Below are 22,912 nucleotides of genomic sequence, written 5' to 3'. Positions count from 1 at the left end.
TTAGTGCTGATGTTGGCTTTAGAGTTGAGTCATGCTGTGGCCTTGGGTAAGTCGTTTCCACCTCTTACTGCCTGGTTGCTGCCTGTGCAATGGGAATGTTCTGCCTGCAGCAGGGCTGGAGAGTGAGTCACTGTGAAAGAGCAGGTTTTGTGCTCCTGGGGGTGCAAGGACCAGTCTGGCCCCACTCTCTCTGGAGTCGTGGAGGGGTGTGATGGGTTTCCTGGGTGTGGAGCCAGGAGCAGGGCTTTGCTGCAGATCACACACAGCCTGTGCCAAGGGGCAGCTGTCAGATCTCAGGTTGGGCTGTGTGGGCAGTGGAGATGTGACAGCTCTGCACAGCTCCTCCTGCTTTAGTCAGAGCTGGTAATCACTGTGAGCCTCGACTGCCTGGGGACAATACCCAGCCCTACTCCTCAAAGAGATACCCAGCCCTGAGTGCTCGGGGGACATAACCAGCCCCAACTGCCTGGGGGAGATAACCAACCCCAGGAGCAGATAACCCACCCCCTCCCACTTCACAGGTTCAGCGTCTCCAATGATCTCAAGTACGATGCTGAGAGAGACCTGAAGGACATCGAGGCCTCCCACATTCCTGTGCATGCTCTGAACAAGGTAGGAGAGGAGCTGCAGGGCTGCCCTGGAACTCAGCCCACAGGAGCAGTTGGAGGCTCTGCCTGGGCACGTGGGGCAGCGTCAGACACTGAGCTGTCTGTGTTCCCTCCTCCCAGCCCACTTCCCACTCGGGGCTCCAGCTGTTTTTATACCCTGTGGAGCCACACGGGGAGCACAGAGCTGTTCCCTGCAGGGAGTGGGAAGTGTCTCCAGGCAAGTGCAAGTACAGCAGGACGGGAACCTTCTTCACCGTTCCTGAGGAATCCTGTGGAGGGAATAGCTCTGTGAGATGTGCTCTGCTCTTCTGGGCCAGCCTTTGCCAGTGCTGGTTCATGGAACCACTTCTCAGAGCATGTAGGGAGCACAGAGGTGCCCGGGCTGGTCCCTGGCACACCCGTGGAGCATGTGGGCATTTCCCCCAGATGAGCAGATTAGAGGATTTTCAGGCTTTCTTCAGTTACTCAGCGATGAGGCTGAAGTGTTTCTCAAAAGCACCATCAGCAGCTGTGGGATGATTATTCACAGGGCTCTTTGTGGCCCGCTTGAGTCTCTGTCCAGTGTTTTCCAGTTCACTGAAACCCTCTCCTCTGGTTTTAATGGTATTGAACAACCAGCTTTTACAAAGTCCATAGAAACCACAGGTGTTTGACACCTCTGAATGCCCTCCACTAAGAGACTGAAAGGGATTTTGTTTTCAGCCCCAAAAGACTTTAAATGGAACTTTTTTCAGCTTGGGGCCAGGGGCTTTTCCCCAAGCTTGGATTTCATTACAGGTGAGACCCACGTCAGTGGGACAGGCAACAATCTCACCTGGCCAAAGAGAAGGATTTTCTAGAAGGAATTGAAACCGGCAGGAGGGTTCAAAGCAGTGAAACACTCTAAACTGTTGCTTAAAAAAATGAAGCGCTTTTTTTGCCAGAAAATCGACGTCCTCGCGTGTTCCCCACAGTTCACTGCAGGCATCCAGATGTGCTGACACATTGGCTGGGGCACTTCTCCAGACATTTACAGTCCCTGTCATCACCCTGTCTCAGTGCCAACAGAAATGCCGAAGGCATCAGCTGCTAACAGCTTTTTGTCTGTTCTGAGCTCAGACTGGGGTTTGTTCTGGGATCAGGAGCGTGTGTCCGGCGTGGCCGTGGGCAGGGAGGGCTGTGATGTGCTGGGGACAGCGATGACGAGTGTGTGTGCTCTGGTTCTTCCTTCCTGCAGATTAAATACGGTGACACAGCTACCTCAGAAGGAGTCCTCTTTGCCACCTACTCGGCGCTGATCGGCGAAAGCCAGGCCGGGGGACAGCACAGGACGCGCTTAAAACAGATCTTGGACTGGTGCAGGGAAAACTTTGATGGAGTCGTATCCTTAAAATAAACCCCAAACAGTCAAAAACTGGAGAGAGAGGGACTGCCACTTGTGATTGTGCTTCACTAGGGAACAAAGAGCTTGGGGCCATCTGAAGTCACAGGGAGCTGCTGTGGGAGCAGCCCGGTGCCTGCGGGAGGTATTTTAGTGCTGTGAGCACATGAGTCCCCCACACTCAGATCTCCTCCTCCCAGGATGCAGTTAAGGGGAGGAGGGGAAAAAGCAGCTGGGATTAACCTTTTCACATTCCTCTCCCTCAGCATTACAAGACAAAACACACCTTGGAGGTGAAGGGAAAGGGAGGGGGAGATGAGTTATGGTCTGAGGAGCAGAGGACTGGGCAAAGCCAACAGGTTCCATGTGTGGGGAAGGAGTGGGTCTGTACTGGGGCTGGGTGTTCAGTTGGATGAAGGCAGCTTGGCTGTATTTTCTGTCTGCTCCCATCCTCGGGATGAAAATAGATCCTTTCTCCTTAACTGACATTCCCCTGCAGATCGTGTTTGATGAATGCCACAAAGCCAAAAACGCCAGCTCTACCAAAATGGGCAAAGCAGTGCTGGACCTGCAGAACAAGCTGCCTCAAGCAAGGGTTGTCTATGCCAGTGCCACAGGTGAGCTGCTCTGCTCAGGGGTGGGTGTGAAGAGTGGCAGGTCTCCTCTGACCTGGAGGCCACTCTGAGGTGTGAGTGTGTGTGCTGAGAGCACGAGGCTGTGTGAGGAGAGGTCAGTGGTGCTGCAGGGCTGGAGAGGAGCTCAGAGTGCCAAGATCTGCCCCAAGCCCCATCACTATGTTACTTGTAGCTTTTTGGCAGATCACACTAATTTCTCTCCAGTTTAGCTTATTCCTGGCCAGCTGTTCCAGCTGTGTGGTGACACTTTCCCACTCACTGTAGGGAGGAAAACGTTTGGAAAGGTCTCCTAAGGCACAGTGGCAAATGACAACCTCTTCAGAGTTTTCTTCACTTGAGTCACAACTGCTCCCAGGTGCTGTGGGTTTGCTGACAGTGAATTCTGTCCAAACAGGTGCCTCAGAGCCAAAAAACATGATTTACATGAGCCGCCTGGGGATCTGGGGGGAGGGAACCCCGTTCCGAGCCTTCGATGAGTTCCTGCACGCGATTGAGAAGAGGTGAGTCCTGTCCCCCCGGGCAGGGGGAGCTGTGGGAAGGGGGGGCAGTGCCCCAGGGTGGTGTGGGCAGTGTGAGCCAGGGGAGGGGCTGGGGCTGCAGAGGCAGCAGCTGGGGGTCACTGCTGGGTCACTGCTGGGGGTCACTGCTGGGTCACTGCAGGTCACTGCTGGGGTCCCACAATTGCCACCCTCTCCCAGGGGAGTCGGGGCGATGGAGATCGTGGCGATGGACATGAAGGTCAGTGGGATGTACATTGCCCGGCAGCTCAGCTTCACTGGGGTGACCTTCAGGATCGAGGAGATCCCGCTGGACGAGCAGTACAAGGCTGTCTATGACAAGGCAGCCAAGCTGGTGAGCTGGGCCCGTTGTAGTGGGAGGCTGAGGTTCACCCATGCTTTGGGCATGGCCACTGGTATGTGGGAGGGTTTGAGGACTGTAAATGTGGGCATGACCTCAAACATCAGAAAGCAAAGGGGTACACAACGCTCAGCTGATGTAAAAAAACCACCACCTTTTACTTTTTTGCTTCTGTTTGAAAGTTTCATATTTGCAAACCAGAGCTTTGTCATGCTGGTGCAGAGAATGACCAGAGCGTTCATTCAGCCCAACACAGCAACATAAACACTGATCCTAAGGCAGATTATCAGCCCCCAGACTGCTCTGATCACCTCCTGCAGGGCAGGAATGACAGTGGAGATGAGGATATTGACTCGTGCCTCTCGCTGTCGTCTGCAGTGGGCAGAGGCCTTGATGGTGTTCCAGCAGGCAGCCGACTGCATCGGGCTGGAGTCGCGGAAGTCGCTGTGGGGTCAGTTCTGGTCAGCTCACCAGCGCTTCTTCAAGTACCTGTGCATCGCTGCCAAGGTGCGGCGGCTCGTGGAGCTGGCCCAGGAGGAGCTGGCCAGGGACAAGGTACTGGGGCAGCCCCACCAGCCTGACCCGACGTGTGATGGTCGTGCCCGGGTTTCACAGAACGTTCCCAATGAGTGATGCTGGGGAGTTGATGTGGCCTCCTCTCCCGAGGCATTACCCTCTGCTGGTGTGTGGTGGATGTGGGCAGGCTGGTCTGGGATGGGATTTTGGGTCATGTTCAAGCTGAAAGTGTCCAGGGCCAGGTTGGATGGGGCTTGGAGCAACCTGGGCTAGTGCAAAGTGTCCCTGCCCATGGCAGGGGCTGGGACTGGATGAGCTTTAAGGTCCTTTCCAACCCAAACCACCCTGGGATTCTAGAAGAGGTACCAGACCCTTCACCTTGAGCACAGCTCTGTCCTGTCATGCACCTGGGTGCACCTTGGAAATTTTAGGCAGAAGATCCCTAGCACAGGTCTGTGCTCAGAGTCACTCTCTGTGGGGTCAGCCCAGGGGGCTGTTGGATGCTGAAAGATTTGAGAGATGATTCTTCATCAGGAGCCCTGCCACGGGCCCAGCATGGATTTGTTTGGGACAGGGTTCAAGGGGAGTACCCTGGGTCTGGGAAATACCTCTTAGCCTGGAGCTGTGCCCCTGCCCTGACACCTCCCTGTGCCATCCCTCGTGTCCCCGCAGTGCATCGTCATCGGCCTGCAGTCCACGGGGGAGGCTCGCACCAGGGAGGTCCTGGACGAGAATGATGGGCATCTCAACCGTTTTGTCTCTGCTGCAGAGTGAGTTAAAAATCCCTGTTTTCCTCTGGGGGTGCGTGGGAGGCCAGAGGAGTGGGAGGAAAGCTCCTGCACGGAGCACTGGCTGTTCTTGAAATGCAGTTTGACGTCACCTCCCCCTGTACCGTGGAGAGGACACTCAGAGGGGTCCATGGGGCACTGTATCTTCAGTGGGACTGTATGAGCTACATCCTGGATTTTGACGTCTCCTGTGGTCCAGACTCGCAGGAACAGCCTGATCCCACTCTCTACACACGTAAAAGACCTGGCAGGTGTAGGAGAGCCAGGAATGGAGCTCAGATGTAGTTTGTGTGTGCCTGGTTCTGGAAAATGAGGGTGTTGACACGAAAGGAATGAGCAAGAGAATCTTCTGTAATGGCAAAGGCTGTGATGATGCTGTGAGATGGCATCAGTGGAGCAGGGCAAGGGAGGAGTGGTCCAAGGAGTTCAGATCCACTAGTGTTGGCTTTGAGCTCGTGTACGGGACAGGACCAGTGTCCTGGTTGTGTGGCCATCCTGGCTAACAGGAGAGCTGGCTGTGCCAGCAGTGAGCCAGCAGCAGGACTCGTGCTGCCCACTCAGCAGAGTGAGGCTCCTCCTCCCCCTCCTGCCTGCAGCTTCCAAAACACCAGCCCATCCCTGAACGTGGCTGAACCTGCACAACGGGTGACAAAAGCCTGGGACATGGGGTTGGGTTGTGTTTCCTTTGTAGTGCAGGGCTGTTTTCTTCTGAAGTGACTTTTGATGCGTGTCTGGGTTAGGCCGAGCTTTCCTCCCTTGGTGCTGGGGTTTGGGTTGGTCTGTGTGGCTCTGCTGTCTCCAGCCCAAACCACAGTTTGGTGACAGTGCACAGGGCAGGTCTGGCAGGTGCTTGGGTGATTTGGTCTCTTGATCTCTAGGATTGGTTTCCATGTCACAGAACTCAGGTGTAGAGGACAGTGTGGTCCCTGGAGTGGGGGGTCCCACGCTGTGTGACTGTCCCTCGCCCCAAAGGCAGGAACTCTGTGTTCCTCAGCCCTGGACGGATCACTGAGTGTCTCCTGGCATCTGCTCAGCCTCCAAATGTGTGTCCTGGTGTTCCAGCACTTCGGGGGATTTCTGGAGGGGAGTGTGCTGGGAAGGAGTGGTTGGTTAAAGATGCCGAGAAATGGGGTTAAAAATAAACATTGTTCTGTGAGTGGATTCCAGCCCAGGGCTCTGTCTGCAGAGAGACAGGGAGGGCGAGTGCCAGGAAATGAGCAGAATTGCACTGCAGGGAGGCTCCAGAGTGAGTGTTCTTTTGGGCAGGGTCACCCCAGCACACGGGACAAGGGGCCATTCTTGGTGCCACAGAACCGCAGTCACAGAGCTCTGTCCCTCGGGGGAGCAGTGTGGTCCCTGTCCCCTTCAGCCCCTCTCACTAAGCGTCCTGGAGCTCCCTCCTCAGTTCCCAAGGCTCCCTTTTCTCACCCAGGGGAGTTGTCATGTTCATCCTCTCACCTGTCACTTGCAACATTTGCATTTTCAGGGGTTTTTTTTTGTTTTTTCTCAAGCAGAGCTTGTTCAGCACCTCCTCATTGCCCTGAGGGTTCATCCACACAGTCAGCATTTAAATATTTGCTCTTTGATTTGTAGAATAGCCCACAGAAACCTTTGGTCTTCATTTTTTCTGATTTTTTTTCCATTCACCTGAAACCACTACGGATCCATGTTCAGCCACTTGGTTTTGTGGGAAGCAGGCCCCCAGCCAGGGAATCAGAGGACTTGGTGGAGCACATTTGTTGGATGGCCTGGTGGTGGTCTGTGCTCTCAGGGCATGGAGAGAGGCTGGACACTGGGACTTACTGGAATTTTGATGTAGCAGCTTCCCAGTGTAGTGTTTCCCATTTAAAACTCCCTCTTGGTTGCTATATGAAGGTCCTGCAGCCCTGACACACTCTCAGGCTCCAGGAGCTGTCCCGTATCCGGGGCTGGCTGAGCCCATGGTGGCAGCCATGGGGCAGGATTGACCTCTCTTCCGTGGAATGTGGGGCTCTCCCAAACACACACACGGTACTTGGTAACCAGCACATGTTCCTGGTAGCTGGAATAAATTTTGCATCTTACTTTCAGAGGCGTCTTTCTATCACTAATTCAGAAGCACTTTCCTTCAACCAAAAGAAAGAGAGAAAAAGGAACTGGCATTAAAAGAAAACGTAAGAGCTCCCTCACTCCCAGCCCAGCCCCTGCCTGCTGCCCTGCTGCTCCCCCCCAGCCACTCACTTGTTCTCTGCCTCTTGCCCTTCTCCTCACTCCATGCTTTTTGCTGCTCTCCTTGGTTTCTGTTTGCCCTCCCACACATCTGTCGCTCCTTCATCCGGAGGACAGCAGGTCTGGGTCACCCACCCTTTTCCAGCTCTGCCCCACTGCCCTGTCCCAGTGCAGGGCCTGCCCTCTGCCCCTGCCCCATGGCTGTGCCCCCTCCCCTCAGCCTGGGCTGGGGGCAGATGGCACAAGGCCTGGCTGGTGTCCGAACCCTCCTGCAGCCAGAGGGTTCCTCCATGACACCCTACGTAGGGCATTACATGTGTCCAGGGGAAAACAATCACTTCTCTGCAGGTTATTGGCTGTGGCCGCAGGTAAGAAGAGTTTTGGGATTTCTTCTCTAGTGGGATGTGAGAAAGGGGGAAGAGGGGGCAGCAGCACTGGCAGGTTGTGGAGCTGGTCTGTGAACCCTCTCATGTAGCAGTGGCACGTCTTGCTGTGCTTGGAAGCAATGTCCCAAAACACTGGCACCTTCCCACATCCTGCACAATCCTCTGGAAGCAGTCCCCTGGGATTACTTCTCTGAGGAGCTGGCACTGCTCAGTGTCCATCCTGACACGTGCAGCCAACTTTCAGCCCTGCTCAGGAGTGCCTTGTTCTTCCTTTCTCTCTCTTCCTTTCTCTTTCCCGCTCTCCCTCCCTCCCTCTCTAACTGCCCCCCACCCCTGAGGCTCTGTTTTGGTGAGGTCAGCCTGTCATTTGGGGCAGTCTCAGCTATTTTGGGATTCCTCCTCCTCTCTCTGAGCTGGCCCTTGCTGCCCTGTGCTGGTGCCACCGTGACCCACTGGCTCTCCGTGCAGGGCGGCCGCGGGGCCGGTGGCCCAAGGCTCTGCGGGGCCTGTGTGACCCAGGGGTCATCAAGATCAGCGACGACAGCAGCACCGAGTCCGACGACTCCCCCAGCGACATCAACTCCTCCCCGGAGTCCCTGGTGGAGACGGACGACGTCATCTTCGTGGAGCAAACGTACACCGGCTGTGCCGCCGAGGGTGAGCGGGCACTGGGACGGGGCACTGGGACGGGGGCACTGGGATGGGGCACTGGGACAGGGGCACTGGGACGGGGCACTGGGACGGGGCACTGGGATGGGGCACTGGGATGGGGCACTGGGACAGGGGCACTGGGACGGGGCACTGGGACAGGGGCACTGGGATGGGGCACTGGGACAGGGGGCACTGGGACGGGGCACTGGGATGGGGCACTGGGACAGGGGCACTGGGACGGGGCACTGGGACAGGGGCACTGGGATGGGGCACTGGGACAGGGGCACTGGGACGGGGCACTGGGATGGGGCACTGGGACGGGGCACTGGGACGGGGGCACTGGGATGGGGCACTGGGACGGGGCACTGGGACGGGGCACTGGGATGGGGCACTGGGACGGGGCACTGGGATGGGGCACTGGGACGGGGGCAATGGGACTGGGGCACTGGGACGGGGCACTGGGATGGGGCACTGGGATGGGGCACTGGGACTGGGGGCACTGGGACTGGGGGCACTGGGACTGGGGGCACTGGGACTGGGGGCACTGGGACTGGGGCACTGGGACAGGGGGCACTGGGACAGGGGGCACTGGGACTGGGGCACTGGGACTGGGGCACTGGGACTGGGGGCACTGGGTCCAGGAGGGAATGGCAGCCCCTCCAGGCTTGGGACAGCCTTGGACCTTGGCTGGATTTTGTCCCGATGGTCACACTCGGGTTTGGGAGGTGGATCCACATTTACCTGCTGTGATCAGTGAGCGGGAGGGATTTGCCCTTTGTCCTTCCCCCACCAAAATGGGGAAGCCCGGAGGGAATTCACTCTGTGCTCAGCAGCATTTACTGCAGGTGTCTTGGTGTCTTTGCCCATTGATAGTGCCCCCAGAAACCCTCTGAGACAACTTCTTCCCCCTCTCTGATTTGCAGTTACCAGGTAACTCAGCTTTTATTGTTTACATTGCAGGTAGTTTTCACATGCTGCCTTCCCAGAAAGAGCTGCACGGCCTGAGAGAGCTGGAGATCGTGGAAAAGATGAAGCAGGACCTCCTGGCAAAAGTGCAAGCACTGGGCAAAGAACTACCTCTCAACACCTTGGATGAACTGATTGATTACTTTGGGGGCCCAGAGAACGTGGCTGAGGTACTCCCCACCGTCAGGAGTGTATTTTGGTGGCAGGGTGACAGGGAAAGGGGCCAACATAGAATCATGGAATGGTTTGGGTTGTAAAGGGCCTTAAAGCTCATCTCGTTCCTTGGGCAGGGACACCTTCTGCTAGATCAGGTTACTCCCAGCCCTGTCCAACCTGGACTTGAACACTTCCAGGGATGGGGCAGCCACAGCTTCTCTGGGCAACCTGAGCCGGGGCCTCACCACCCTCACAGGGAAAAATTTCTTCTGTAAAAAAAATAAGGTTCCTGCTGGCAGAGGGTTCCCTCTCCCTGGCACTGCAGAAAAGCTGTTGAGGACTGCCTGGATGGCCAGGCTGGGCCGTGTGGGTCTCCCCTCTCACAGCCCCTCTCTGTGTGCAGATGACGGGCAGGAAGGGCCATGTCGTCCGCAGGCCCGACGGCTCCGTGGTGTTCGAGTCCCGCGCGGAGCAGGGGCTCTCCATAGACCACGTCAACCTGAAGGAGAAGGAGCGCTTCATGAACGGGGACAAGGTGAGTCAGGGTCAGGCTGAGGGGCTCAGGGGAGGGAGGGTGCCTGTGCATCCCTGTGCCCCGCCAGCCTCAGGCCAGCAGCTTTCTGTTGGTGTGACCTGCTGGAAGCTGGCGAGGATTCCCAGATCCCTCTGTGCTCCGGGGTTGCTGTTGTGCTCGGGCCTGTTTCCTGAAGCAGTTTTACACGTGTCCAGGAACCTCACCCTGTTCTCACTTGTCTCTCCTGTAGCTCGTAGCGATAATCTCGGAGGCCTCCAGCTCAGGGATCTCCCTCCAAGCAGACAGACGGGTGAAGAACCAGAAGCGCCGGGTCCACATGACCCTGGAGCTGCCCTGGAGCGCGGACCGGGCCATCCAGCAGTTCGGTGAGGGCTGGGTGTCCCTGGGCACTGCCCCCTGCCCCTGAGTGTCAGCCAGGCCGTGGAGCCCAGGCACCCTGGGAGGGACGGGGGGGTGGCTGCCTGAGCTGGGCTCCTGCCACAGCCAGACAGGTGCATTTAGGAGATGTCTCTGTGGGAAAAGGACAGAGCCACAGTGACAGCCACACACCCTGTTGCTGCTGAGACTTGGCAGAGCCGGGCTTATAGTCCTGAGCTCTGGGGCATGGGAGGGACTCTGCAGGGTGAACAGGACGGGTGTTATTTGGCTTTTCTGGTTATGTTCCTGCTCCAGACAGGCCGTCCCAAGCTCCCCTTCCAGCCCTGTTCTCGTGTCCCCGTAGGCCGAACCCACCGGTCGAACCAGGTCTCTGCTCCAGAGTACGTGTTCCTGATCTCAGAGCTGGCAGGGGAGAGGAGGTTTGCATCCATCGTGGCCAAACGCCTGGAGAGCCTGGTGAGTGCCCACAGCAGGGATTGGCTGTTGGCTCCAATTCCCTCTGAGGAGATTCCATGCTGGGGCTCACACTGGCATGGCCAGTGTAGCTGGGGGATTGTGTCACCCCTGACTGAAGGCATTGCAGTTGTGGAATGCAGAAGGCTTTTAGCATCCTGGGATTCGGGAAAGGAAGTGAGGAAGAATACGTAATCAAGGCGTTGGGAGGAATTTCAGGGAAGCAGAACCCAATTCCAGATGCTGGAATTCCCCCACTATTACCAGAGCATACATTTTATTCCCAAAAAGCTAATGAAATAATTAATAGAATAATGAGTTTGTTTCATTTTCTTCACTTCTGATAAATCCCCCAATCCTTTGGTAAAGTCTCAGTATCCCTGAGGAACACTGCCTCCCCATGGCACATTTCCATCCTGGCCTCTTCCTTTGGCCTTTGGCCATCCTTCCCTGGTGTTTTGCAACAGCTCAAAGTCATGTTTTCTTCCATCTGCCTTCCCAGGGTGCCTTAACTCACGGGGACCGACGGGCCACCGAGTCCCGGGACCTCAGCAAGTACAACTTCGAGAACAAGGTGACAGGGCTGCCCTGGGGCAGCATGGCCCAGGGGGCTGGAGGAGCTGGGAGAGCCTCTGGTGGGATCTGGAGCCGGGAAGATCATTGCTGGCACCTGCAGGCAGGGCCCAGCCTAGCACCCAGCTCCCTGCTGCTCCCCCCAGCTCCCCCCAGTTCCCCCCAGCTCCCTGCTGCTCCAGCTCCCACGGGCACGGGAGCCAGGCTTGGGTGGAGGACTCTGGTGTCAGTTCCTCCCACATGTGACTCTCGTCTCCTCCCACAGTATGGGGCCAAAGCCCTGGACAGGGTCCTGTCCACGATCCTCAGCCACATGGAGAACAGAGTTCCTGTGCCCAAGAGCTACGAGAGACGGGAGGCCGACTTTTTCCGTGGTAAGAACACTACCAGCTCCAGGGTTTCTCCTGGCCACGGTAGTCTCAGGTTTGGGACACTGGAAGAGCTGAGGAGAAGGTCAGAGAGAGGAAACAGAGGGAGGAAAATGGCACTGGCTCAGCAGCTCACTGTGAGTGGGACGATGTCGCCCTGCCAGGCGCAGGGAGAGGCTGAGCTGCCGAACAATGGGCACTGCTGGAGGGGAAGCAGCCCCACAGGACTGCTGAGGGGAGGCTTAATCCCAAAACACACCAGGTGTCTTCTACCATTTCAGAAATGAAGCAAGGGCTCATCTCCGTGGGGATCTGCTGCAGTCAGATGAAGTACGGCACTGTCTCGGTGGAGAAGGGTACGTGTCGAGCTGTTCCTGCCCAAAGCAGGGGGCAGACGGAAGGGGCAGGGGTGTCATGGCCCACCCAGCCTTGTGGGGTTGGCTGGGCAGCTGGGCAGGATGTTTGTCTTGAAGGGAAGGTCCTGTGGGAGCAGCCTGTGCTGCACATCCCATGGCCCCACACATCCCATGGCCCCACACATCCCATGGCCCTGAAGCTGCTCCCAGCCCACAGGAACAGCCCTTGGGCTGTGCTGCTGTTGGAAGGGACATTGTGGGGCTGGTTGAGGGGCTCTTTTGAGGGGGCTGGTGGATTCTGTGCCCAGCTGCACCACGTTCCCTGACCCACTGTGCTCTTGCAGACTGCTCCATCACCAAATTCCTGAACCGCATCCTGGGCCTGGAGGTGGACAAGCAGAACATGCTCTTCCAGTATTTTTCTGACACCTTTGACTATCTGATTGAGAAGGACAAGAAGGAGGGCAAATACGACATGGGCATCCTTGGTATGGAGAGGGGTTGGCCACAGCTCTGCCTCCTGCACCCCAGGGTTCCCTGTTCCTCCTGTGCTGACTGAGGGTGGTTCCCCACTGCAGCCTCCCCACCCAGCACAGATCCTGAGACCCAAGGAGGTGGTTTGGGTGGGTTTTCCTTAGAGCAGCCTTTTCTCCTTCCACAGATTTAGCGCCAGGAGTGGATGAGATCTATGAGGAGAGCAAGGAGGTCTTCCTGACCCCGGGGCACCCGCAGGACGGGCAGGTCGTGTTCTACAAGGTGGGCACCTGTCTCTGCCTGGCTCTAGGCTGCAGCAGCACCAAGGTTGTGCTGAGAGTGGGATTTGTGAGGCACTTGTCCTGTCCCTGGAGTTACAAATCCCTCTGTGTCCCTGTTCAGATCAGTGTCGACAGAGGCTTAAAGTGGGAAGAAGCTTATGAGAAGTCGCTCAAACTGACAGGAGCCAACGAAGGGTTCTACCTCTCCTACAAGGTATGTCCCTGGGCTCTGCCAGAGTGGCACCTCAGCTCAGGGGTGGCTCCAGTGGGAGATCTGCCATGGCTCTACGGGCTCCATGTCTGACCTCTTCCTGAGGGCTGGAAGATGCCTCCAAGAACCTCCCTCCTGGAAGGAAGGGGTTACTTTAGAAAAACCTGGGCTCGGGGAGAGAGGCTGTGACTGTAACCATCAGCTGTACCCCACAGATGCGAGGCAGCAAATACACCTGTCTGCTGGCAGAGCAGAGCCGTGGGAAGAACTTCATCCTCTACAAGCCAAATATTGGGAAGCAAAGCCAGCCCGAGAGCCTGGACAGTCTGCAGAAGAAGTACCGGCGGGTAGGTGGGAGCTGCCGCCTCTGCTGTGGGGGCTGTGGGCTGGGGGAGGTTGGAAGGACATTCCCTCTAACCCATCACAGCTCCTCAGGGTCCTGTTGTGGTTGGGCAGGGATGGTGGGAGCACTGGCGTGTCCTGACTCCCAGCCCCAGATTTCGCTGGGTGTTGGGCAGTGGAAGATCCCTAATGCTGAGTGTTGTGCTGCAGGTGATGCCCGAGGAAGCCAAGGAGCACTGGGAGAGCAGCTACCACTTCTCCTTGAAGAACTGTAACCACGCTGTGTGGTAAGGCAGCTGCAGCCCCAGCCTGCCACAGAATCCCAGCATGGTTTGGGTTGGAAGGCACCTTAAATAAAGCCCATTCAGTTCCACGGCAGGGACACCTTCCACTATCCCAGGTTGCTCCAAGCCCTCTCCAACCTGGCCTTGAGCACTGCCAGGGATGGGGCCAGCCACAGCTTCTCTGGGAAACCTGGGCCAGGGCCTCACCACCCTCACAGGGAGGAGTTTCTTCCCAATATCCCATCTAAATCTCCCCTCTTTCAGCTTAAAGTCATCGAGCCACGTCCTCCCTCCCCAGGCAGGGCCTGTGCTGGGGGGTCCCTGGCTGTGGCAGTGGGGGAGGCTGAGGGGGGGGGAAGCCGCTGTGCTCCTGTGCTAATCCTGGTGGTTTTCTCCCATGGTAACCGAAGGAACAAGAGCTGCAAGCTGATCCAGGAGGGGAAGGAGTGCTTCCAGGGCATGCGCCTGCGGCACTACTACATGCTGTGCGGGGCCCTGCTGCGGGTGTGGAGCAGGATCGCCGGCATCATGGCCGACATCACCGCCAGCAGCTACCTGCAGATCGTCCGCCTCAAGACCAAGGAGAAGAAGAAGCAAGTTGGTGGGTGAAGTGCTGGGGAGGGGAGAGGGAGTGGGATGAAGGGGTCCAGCTGCCCAGCACCAAGATTCCCTTCCTTAAAAAGGGACGTGTTCCGGCCTGGAAGCGCCCGCTGCCGAGGTGACCCCGTGGGAAGGAGGGGAGCTGGGGTTACCCCGACACATTCGGGCAGAGGGTGCGAGCCAGGCCTGTCCCCTCAGTGCCCATGTGAACACCCCCGGTGCTGCTGCCCTTCCCTCTGTCCCCAGAGCACCCCATCCCTTCCCTGCTGTGGGGACTGATGTCTGCTCCTCCCCCAGGGATAAAGATCCCCGAGAGCTGCGTCCACAGGGTGCGGGAGGAGCTGAAGCAGATGGACCAGGACGTGAAGCGGAAGCACAGCCGGCTGCTCCAGGCCCGGGAGCAGGGCCCACCCTTCTCCCTGCCCCTGCACCTCCTGCCAGGGCCCAGGCTACCCCTGTCCCTGCCCTCCCTGTGCCAGGACGAGATCCTGGACTTGACCTGCAGCCCTCCCAGCAGCAGCATTCCCGACGTGGTGATGAACCCGGAGCCCGGAGCACTGTGCTTCCCCTCGGAGCCCCCCCTGCAGCCCCACCAGCAGCACCAGTTGCCCTTTTGCTTTGGCCTGGAGGGTGGTGTGGCCCCCGGCCCCTCACGGCACGAGCCCCCAGCACCGCCCCCCCCGCCGCCCCTGCAGCAGCCACAGGAGGATTTTCTCCAGCAAGATGGGAGTATCAATTTTAGAGAGATCCTGGAGGACATGCTGAGGACGTTCCCCCAGGAGAACCTGCTCCCCCAGGAGCGCCAGAGCGTGATCCAGTTCAGCGGGCCGCACCTGGATTTCTGAGTGCCAGCCGGGAATGCCAGCGGAGCTCAGCCGCTGTGGATCTGCGTCCTCTGGGGCAGAGGTGAGAGCTGAGGAGCCCTGAGTGTCCTACCCGTTTGGACTGACCCTTTTGTGGTTTGGAAGGAGGAAACAGGTTTAGGTGGAACGTGCCCGGGGGAAACCGAGCGGGTCCCGCTGGGCCGAGGGGCTCTGCTGTGTCCAGTCCTGCTCACAGGTCAGTGCCTGTGTGGGACTGAGGGGAGACCCCCCTCCTCTGCCCACCCCCACAGACTACTGAGTGTCCGAGCCAGGCCAGGCCTTGCCCAGCCCTCCAGCCCAGCTCTGCAGGGCCACAGCTGGGCTCTGGAGCCGCCTGGTGACTGGTGCTGGTCCATTAGGGAAGGGTGGGAGCCCAGGCCCCCAGTTTGGGCTGCCCCAGCCTGTGCTAGAGGGCTGGGATGAAGGGCAAGGGAATGCTGTCCCAGCAGAGTTGGGAGCTGCTGAGCTCAGCTGTCCTCAGGTAGGGCTGAGCTGGTGTACTGAGAGACCCCACACTGCCTGCACTGCCCTTCCCTTCCTGGGAAGGATCCTTGGGCTGCTGAGCTCCATGGGAGAGGCTGGAGCTGGATGCACCCCCATGATGACAGAGCTCGAGTCTGTCAGAGCTCAGCCAGGCCAGGACCAGCGGGATTCCCCGGAGCAGAAGGGCCACATGTCCCCTGTCCTGCACTTTAACCTCGCCGGGTCGCCGTGACCAGCCATGCTTTGGCCAGTTTCCTGCTGTTACATGTTGTCCCTTCACCTGGCTGTCCTGCTGGTCCTGCACTGTCCTTGGCTGGGCCATGGACCCCGGCCCGAGGGTCTGGGACTGGGCAGCCCAGCCCTGGCCACTGCTGCCCTTGGAAACAGCCACTCCCAGGCCCTGAAAGGGAAGAGCTCCCTGGTGAGTGCTGAGTGTGCAGCCTGGGAGTCACTGCTCAGGGTGTGCAGTGTCAGGGTCACTGCTCAGGGATGTGCACTGTGAGAGTCACTGCCCAGGGTGTGCAGGGTCACTGTTCAAGGTGTGCAGGGTCACTGCTCAGGGTGTGCATTGTCTGTGTCACTGCCTGGGATGCACAGTTTGGCTGCTCCTGCTGCAACCTCGCTCTCGGATACCAAAGAGCAAAGGCTGTTTTGCAAGCACTGCCCCACCCCCTGTCCCACAGCTGGACCAGCTGCCTCCTTCTGGGACAGAGTTGGCCCTTGGCCACCTCCAGCACCTCCCCTGAGCTGCTCCTCTGCCAGCCTCCCCTTTGCTGGGTTTCCTTTCTCTCCTGTCACTCATCGAGGTGTTTCCTAAAAGTGGCACTGGGATGTTTCCAGGGAAGGACCTGGGACCTTCCCTGGCTGGTTTGGCCCTTCCTCAGAGAGCACCTGGGGAAGGGGGCCTGGGCTGGGGTCCCCCGTGCCTGAGAGGTCAGCGTTGCAAGTGCCTGGCAGTGTCCCCTCCTCTGGGCAGAGTGCTGGGACCTGCCGTGTCCCCCCAGGGCTCCGTGAGGTGTTGGGAGTTGCTCTGGGTCTGTGCCCGAGGCAGGAGCTGCCTTCCCTGACACCCCGAGGTCACGGACCTGCCCCGGTGCCACACGTGTGGGCTCAGTTTGGGGTTACTCTGGTCCCTGTCCTTCCCCCCTCCCCAGCTGGCAGCTGCCTCCCACCACCCGTTGGGCTGGAGTCAGTCCCTGCTGTCAGGGGCACATCTCACTGCACCCAAGGAAACCTCCTTTACCTCAAAGTGATCACCAAAGATGGGGGGAGCCCCCCCTGCCCTGCTGCTGCCCCGGGGGGCTCCTGCTCTCCCCCAGCTCTGCTCCTCTCACCCGCAGCAGCGTCCCTGGGGCCGGGCAGAGCCAGGCTGCCCCTCCCCAGACCCTCCCCTATTTAAAGCACGTCCCAGCCCTCCCCATGGCAGAGAGGCCCTGGCTGCACCCTCCTGCATCTGGCTCGGGGCTGAATTCTCAGCAAGGAGGGAAAAAGACGCCAGGAAAACGCAGCTCAGAGAGGCTGAAACTCAGGAATAACGAGGGGGAACTCCCCGCTGGGCACCCTCTGCCATCACCGGAGCCTTACCTGGTGGCTTTGACCTTAACCTTAAAATATATGCAATCCTCCCTCCCTGGTCTCTGGGAAGACAGAGAGCACCTTCAAGGAATCCCTTCCCTGCCCCAATCCTGTGTTTTGTCAGGGTTAATAATATGTAACATTATCTTTTAACTAAATTATTCTGCTGTTGTCCTACTGATTGTATTTTTAATGAGTCCCTGTTTTCTTCCCTGATACCTTTTTGTTGGCACTTTTTAATCTGCTTGTTGTTTGCCTTTGGTTTCTATGTGTATTTATAATTGATGGAGCTGTACATATGTAAAGAGATTTTTTTAGAATACGTGCCTTGGACTAATCATTCCTGAATTTTCTACTTGCCTCAGAAGGATAATTTTTCATTCTGCTCAGTAAAAATGGAACAGAAGCCACATGTGAGATTTCTCTAAGTCCCAGCTCTGTCTGTCTGTCTGTCTGTCCAACTTGCCCCAAGATCCCAGTGGGACTTGGATCAGGAATCCCTGGGTCAGGGTCCTGCTGGCAGCTGGACTTTGTATCTCCTGTGTCATCTCGGTGGCACTGAGGGCTGTTGTCCCAAGCCTCCCCCTCTCCCTGGGAGAAGCCACTGCCCTTGCAGAGGAGGATCCTTGGTGGCTCCAGCCGGGGTACTGGCCTTGGATGAGGCAGCTCCTGCCCGGCTTTGCTGGGCAAACACAGATAAAGGAGCCTCTGTCTGTGGTGTTCCTCCCCCAGGAGCTGCCGTGGTGCCGGGATGTCTCGCCCGGGCACTGCCGGCCCCCTTATCCCACGGGAGGTGGGATGGGGTGAGCCCCAGGGAGTGATCTGGGCCAAGGCTGGGGGGCAGCTCCCAAAAACAGCCCCCCCCACCCCAGAGTGGGGTCCTCCAGCATCCCTGAGGTGCCAGACTGCAGGCACAGGGGGGAGCAGATTTGGGGGACCCCAGTGAAGACCCCGGGGCTCTTCCCGCTCCCCCCCATCCCCACTGGGGCTCCCTGTGAGGACTGCAGATGTGAAGGGGAGATCCAGCACCCCCAGGCCCTGGGGAAGAGGCACTCAGTGTCCCTGCATGGCCCTGGTAGAGCCAAGACACTGCCCCATGCAGGAGGAGGAGGAGGATGGTCCCGCGTGCTGTGGTCAGACCTGTCCCTGGCTGTGGGAGGTTAATTCACCGTGTTCCAACACAACTGGGTTCTGTTTTGTAGAAATTGCTCCTGGATGGGGCTTGTGCCACTGCTGGACCCGTCCCCTCTGCTGCCCTGCCCAGCTGGGAGAGCTCTTGGGGACAGGAGGGATCCCAGAGGGGACACACACCTTCACCTTCCCCTGCTCTGCCTTTTCCCAAGGAGCCCCTCAGGATCGTGGCTCACACAGGATTTGTGTGCACTTCCTCCTCACCCCGGGGATTATCCCTGCTCAGGAGCTCAGGAGTTGCGTAAGGTCTTGGCTCCCAGCAAAGCTCCGGGTTCTCACCGGGAGCAGAGCAGCAGCCCCGGCCCCATCCCTGCTCTGTCCCTCCCCCAAACACCACGGGCTCAATCCTAAGGTCTTTATTGCGAGGGGACTCCAGTTACTGGGGGGGGCTCCAGCTGCTCCTGCCCGGGGCGGCCGCGGCCCCGGGGCCTCTGTCCAGCGGTGCACGCCGGGGTCAGGGCTGCCCCACCAGGACCTGGCTTGGGGGCAGCCCGTCATGGGGCTGGAGGAGGCTCCGGGGGCAGCGGGGCTGGGGCGGGCGGGGGGACAGCGGAGCAGAGCTACAGGTAGGCAGGGAGGTCCTTCTCGATCACCTGCGGGGAACAGGGAGCGTTTGTGCCCCGAGAACATCCCCGTCCGTCCCCCCCTCCCACCCGGCACCGCTGCTGCTCCCTGGCACTTACGTAGGGATCCTCCATCGGGCTGTACCTCTTCACCACTTGGCCCTCCCGGTTAATGAGGAACTGGGGGAGTGAAGCAACACCCCATGGGCGAGTCCAGGGGTCAGCTGGGCTCCCAGGGAGTGTGTCTGCTGATTACTGCACCCTGGGGCGGGGTAGGGGCTCCCAGGGGGCTCCGGGCACAGGAGCCCCCTGGGAATGCTCCTGCCCCGAAATCCAGGGTAACGGCACAGAGCAGAGCCCGGGTGTGAGGCTCCCCCCTCCCCTCCCTGCCTTGGGGCCCCCCCCAGCTCCCCAGAGCCCAGCATGGCCCAGAGGAGGCAGCTGTGTCCTACCTTGGTGAAGTTCCATTTTATTGCACTAGGAGAGAAAAACACGGAGTGAGTTTTGGCCATAAAATCCCTTTCTAAGGTTCCTCAGCCCCAGCCAGGCCCCGAGCCGAGCCCTCCCTGCCACACTCACTTGCCCAGGGTGCCCCTCCCTTTGGGCTGCTCCTTCATCCACTTCCAGAGCGGGTGGGCATCGTCCCCGTTCACATCGATCTTGCTGTACATGTCGAACTTCACCCCGTAGTTCTCAGCGAATGCCTTGATCTGAGCGTTGTCCCCGGGCTCCTGAGAGGCGACACCGGGACCGTGAGGGCCCCCGGGCCGTCCTGAGGCTCCCGGGGAGCGCTCGGCCCCTCCCGCCGCACCTGCTTCCCGAACTGGTTGCAGGGAAAGCCCAGGATGCGTAAACCCCTCTCAGCGTATCGGGCGTGCAGGTCAACAAGCTGAGTGTAGTTTACCGCGGTCTTCCCTCATTTGGAGGCGACGTTGGTGATGATGCAGACGCAGCCTCTGCGGACGGGGCGGGTGAGCGGGGAGAGGCCCCTCGCCCGCCGGGGCGCGGCAGCGGCTCCCGGGTTACGCAAGAACCGCTGCTGCTCAGCGCCCCGGCCCCGCGCCCCCGGCCCTGCCCTCCTACCGGTACTTCTCCAGGGACACGTCGTTGCCATCGATGTCGAGGGCGTGGAAGTCGTAGATGGCCCTGGCCGAGCGCCAGTCCTCCGCCTGGGCGCACTGCGGGGCGGGGGGTCAGCGGGGAGCCCACGGCGAGCCCCGTCCGCGCCCCCGCCCCGCCGGTCCCGGGGGAGCCCCGGGGGGAGCCCCGGGAGCAGCCCCCGCCGGCCCCGCGCACTCACCATGCTCCGCACCGGGCCCCGCAGCAGCGTCGCCGCCGCCGCCGCGCTCCCGCCCCGCAGCGCGGCCCGCACGGCCCGGCCCCAGCGCATCGCGCACAGGCACCGCCCCCCCGCGCCGCCGCGGCCAATCAGCGCGCGCAGAGCCGGCCCGGCCGGGTGATGGATAGACAACTGAACCAATAGCAGCGCGGGGCGGGCGGGATGGCCGCGGGGGTGTTTATCAGGCGAGACCACGCGGGGCGGGGGTGTGTCAGGTGCTGCGGGCCGCGCCCCGCCCCGCCCCGCGGCCGGCGGTTCCCTCCCTCCCGGGCCGGGCCGTAGAGATCCAGGGGCCCGCCCCAGCCGCGGCAGAGAGACCTCTGTTCTCCCCGGTACCCCCGGTCTCCGCGGCGGGGGCGGCCCGTGGCGGACCACATCTCCCAGGAGGCGCCGCGGCCGAGGCCCCCGCGACCGCCCAGGCGCCGCCTGTGTGCGCGCGGGACAGGCGGCAGCGCGGGCAGCCCGCGGGGCCTGAGCGGGCAGCATGGACGACGAGGAGGAGACGTACCGGCTGTGGAAGATCCGCAAGACCATCATGCAGGTCCGGGGGGCGGCGGGAGCCGAGGGGGCGGGACGGGACGGGACCGGCGCGGGGGCGGCGGCAGAGCCCTGAGCCCGGCGCTGCTCCCGCAGCTCTGCCACGACCGCGGGTACCTGGTGACCCAGGACGAGCTGGACCAGACGCTGGAGGAGTTCAAGGCGCAGTTCGGGGACAAGCCCAGCGAGGGCCGCCCCCGCCGCACCGACCTGACCGTGCTGGTGGCTCACAACGACGACCCCACCGACCAGATGTTCGTCTTCTTCCCCGGTGGGCGGCGCGGCCCGGGCGGGGCGCTGGCCGAGCCCCTCGCGGGGAGGGGGTTTGGGGCGCGGGCGGCTCTCGGTGACCCCGGGTGTGGCTCCTTCCGCAGAGGAGCCCAAGGTGGGGATCAAGACGATCAAGATGTACTGCCAGCGCATGCAGGAGGAGAACATCACCCGGGCCCTGATCGTGGTGCAGCAGGGAATGACCCCCTCGGCCAAGCAGGTGCGTGGGGACGGGGCCGTGTCCCACTCGGGGCGTCCTGGTGGGCGCTGGAGGCTCATTCCCAGCCTGGCTGTGTCCGTGTGGGCACAGGCTGACCCCGGGTGTGGCTCTGGGCATTGCCAGGGCTGTCCCAGCTGCCTCTGACTGGCCTTTCCCTTCCAGTCCCTGGTGGACATGGCTCCCAAATACATCCTGGAGCAGTTCCTGCAGCAGGAGCTTCTGATCAACATCACTGAGCACGAGGTGAGCGGGGTGGGGGGTTGTCTCCAGCCCTGTGAGGGGCTGGTCCCTGTCCCTGGCTCATTTCGGCCTCTCCCCTGTTTGCAGCTGGTCCCAGAGCACGTTGTCATGACCAAGGAGGAGGTGACAGAGCTACTGGCCCGATAGTATCCTTTGATGGCCCTTTAATGGCCCTTTGATGGCCCTCTGGTTCCCTGTGCGTGTCCCTCCCTCCTGCTCAGGTGTGATGAAACTTTGGGCTGAACCCCCCATTCCTGCCACGGTTCTTTTCTGTTCCATGAGTGTATCCAGAGCTCCTCCTTGACTTCCAGCACAGCAAACTGAGGGAGAACCAGCTGCCCAGGATCCAGGCCGGGGACCCTGTGGCCCGGTACTTTGGGATAAAGCGCGGCCAGGTGAGAGGAACAGGCTGGGGCAGCAGCTCCCTGTGCCAGGGGAGGGAGAGGATGGTCCTCGGTGGTGTTTCAGAGCTCTGGGAGCAGGGAGGGGTGGGAGCAGGGAGGGGTGTCCCTGTCCTGAGCTCTGGGAGCAGGGGGAAGTGTCCCTGTCCTGAGCTCTGGGAGCAGGGGGAAGTGTCCCTGTCCTGAGCTCTGGGGTCCCTGCAGGTGGTGAAGATCATCAGGCCCAGCGAGACAGCAGGACGATACATCACCTACAGGCTGGTGCAGTGACCCCAGCGTGGGTAAGGCCCAGGGAACCCCAGGGCTGGGGGGGCTCTGGGCAGTGCTGGGGACTGGATGGGGTATTCCAGCTGCTTCCAAGGAAATGTGTCAGAGCTTTGAGTGGCTTGTGGAGGGAGCTGTTAGGGCAGAGCAGAGCAAGGCTCCCCTGCCGCCTGCTCACAGAATCACAAGGTTGTGAGCTGGAAGGGACTCACAGGGGTTGTAGAGTCCAGCTCTTAGGTGAATGGGCCATACAGGGACCAAACCCACAGCTGTGGCATTGTTAGCACCGTGCTCTGAGCCCCTGAGCTCATCTCAGGGTCTGTGCCCTCTGTGTGCTCTGCAGTGGGTGGGCTTGGCTGAGGGGGGCAGGTCATTCACATCCCCAGTTCTCTCTCTTCAGGGTGTGAGGAGTTGTGTGACACCTCCCAGTCTCCCCTCCCACCAGCAGTTTACAGGCACTCGGAGCTTCCTGCCCTTCCAGAGATGGCCAAGGAAATCCTCTTCCCAGGCTGCCTCTCTGCAGTCCTGTCACTGGGCCTCCTCCCCGTTTTCCAGCTTGGACTTTGCTGTAACCCCTCAGTGCCATCCAGGACTCGGCCGTGGAGTCCTGAAGTGAGAGGGAAAGGCCTTTTCTTCCCTGTTTTATGGGCTCTGGTTTGTAATAAAGGTTTGTACCCTCACTGCTCTGGTGTTGCTCAGCATCTCCCTGGGGCAAGGCCTTGAGACCCGTATTTTTCATTATGTTTGGAGTTTCTTCCTGCTGGGACTCTGCATCGTGGCTGAGCCCTGCAGAGCTCTCACCTGCTGCCCTGGGCCCTTTGGATGCTGCAGTTCAGACTTAACTTATTCCTTCCCTGATCTCCTGCCCTCTGGCCCTGGTTTGGGACCTTGGTGTTTGGATCCCACGATGGAGAGTCGCTCATCACCCCCAGTCCTACTTGTTTTAATCCATCCCAGGTCTCTGAGGGGTTTTAAACAT

The 22,912-nt window shown here is 59.8% G+C and overlaps 3 protein-coding genes across 8 annotated transcripts in view; 2 read left to right on the top strand and 1 right to left on the bottom strand.

The window, feature by feature from the left end:
• The window catches only part of SBNO2 (strawberry notch homolog 2), a 47,074-nt gene extending 29,764 nt beyond the window's left edge, over positions 1-17,310 (top strand). For all 3 annotated transcript variants that reach the window (XM_032712150.1, XM_032712149.1, XM_032712151.1), the window contains 23 exons: positions 522-612; positions 1,825-1,968; positions 2,468-2,585; positions 2,998-3,103; positions 3,302-3,455; positions 3,840-4,016; positions 4,650-4,747; positions 6,836-6,918; positions 7,828-8,016; positions 8,971-9,146; positions 9,536-9,667; positions 9,897-10,032; positions 10,389-10,501; positions 11,001-11,072; positions 11,337-11,445; positions 11,721-11,795; positions 12,140-12,283; positions 12,457-12,551; positions 12,672-12,764; positions 12,977-13,108; positions 13,314-13,390; positions 13,798-13,988; positions 14,285-17,310. In XM_032712150.1, coding sequence (XP_032568041.1) covers positions 522-612; positions 1,825-1,968; positions 2,468-2,585; positions 2,998-3,103; positions 3,302-3,455; positions 3,840-4,016; positions 4,650-4,747; positions 6,836-6,918; positions 7,828-8,016; positions 8,971-9,146; positions 9,536-9,667; positions 9,897-10,032; positions 10,389-10,501; positions 11,001-11,072; positions 11,337-11,445; positions 11,721-11,795; positions 12,140-12,283; positions 12,457-12,551; positions 12,672-12,764; positions 12,977-13,108; positions 13,314-13,390; positions 13,798-13,988; positions 14,285-14,832 — 3,253 coding nt within the window. In that variant the 3' untranslated portion in view covers positions 14,833-17,310. The remainder of the gene's footprint in view (positions 1-521; positions 613-1,824; positions 1,969-2,467; positions 2,586-2,997; positions 3,104-3,301; positions 3,456-3,839; positions 4,017-4,649; positions 4,748-6,835; positions 6,919-7,827; positions 8,017-8,970; positions 9,147-9,535; positions 9,668-9,896; positions 10,033-10,388; positions 10,502-11,000; positions 11,073-11,336; positions 11,446-11,720; positions 11,796-12,139; positions 12,284-12,456; positions 12,552-12,671; positions 12,765-12,976; positions 13,109-13,313; positions 13,391-13,797; positions 13,989-14,284) is intronic.
• Positions 17,311-18,440: 1,130 nt separating this feature from the next.
• On the bottom strand, positions 18,441-20,020 carry GPX4 (glutathione peroxidase 4). 2 transcript variants are annotated; one of them, XM_032712159.1, is made up of 7 exons: positions 19,963-20,020; positions 19,746-19,840; positions 19,474-19,618; positions 19,242-19,393; positions 19,115-19,139; positions 18,783-18,842; positions 18,441-18,692 (listed from the first exon to the last, which is right to left on the bottom strand). In XM_032712159.1, the coding sequence occupies exons 1-7, from the start codon at positions 19,963-19,965 to the stop codon at positions 18,660-18,662; spliced, it is 513 nt and encodes a 170-aa protein (XP_032568050.1). In that variant the 5' UTR covers positions 19,966-20,020; the 3' UTR covers positions 18,441-18,659. The 2 variants fall into 2 exon arrangements, with proteins under 2 accessions (XP_032568050.1, XP_032568049.1); XM_032712158.1 differs by having other exon boundaries at positions 19,474-19,840; positions 19,963-20,017.
• Positions 20,021-20,410: 390 nt separating this feature from the next.
• POLR2E (RNA polymerase II subunit E) lies at positions 20,411-22,616 on the top strand. Of its 3 annotated transcripts, none has more exons than XM_032712157.1 (8): positions 20,411-20,542; positions 20,635-20,809; positions 20,913-21,028; positions 21,191-21,271; positions 21,356-21,414; positions 21,585-21,663; positions 21,874-21,950; positions 22,382-22,616. In XM_032712157.1, exons 1-7 carry the CDS (start codon positions 20,486-20,488, stop codon positions 21,937-21,939), a joined length of 633 nt encoding a protein of 210 aa, XP_032568048.1. In that variant the 5' UTR covers positions 20,411-20,485; the 3' UTR covers positions 21,940-21,950; positions 22,382-22,616. The 3 variants fall into 3 exon arrangements, with proteins under 3 accessions (XP_032568048.1, XP_032568047.1, XP_032568046.1); XM_032712156.1 differs by having other exon boundaries at positions 22,379-22,616; XM_032712155.1 differs by having other exon boundaries at positions 22,334-22,616.
• Positions 22,617-22,912: the final 296 nt, after the last annotated feature.

The sequence above is a fragment of the Chiroxiphia lanceolata genome, chromosome 27 (genome assembly GCF_009829145.1).
Source record: "Chiroxiphia lanceolata isolate bChiLan1 chromosome 27, bChiLan1.pri, whole genome shotgun sequence".
Classification (NCBI taxonomy): Eukaryota; Metazoa; Chordata; class Aves; order Passeriformes; family Pipridae; genus Chiroxiphia; species Chiroxiphia lanceolata.
The sequence above is the reverse complement of the archived record's forward strand: the minus strand, read 5'-3'. Positions and strand labels throughout refer to the sequence as shown.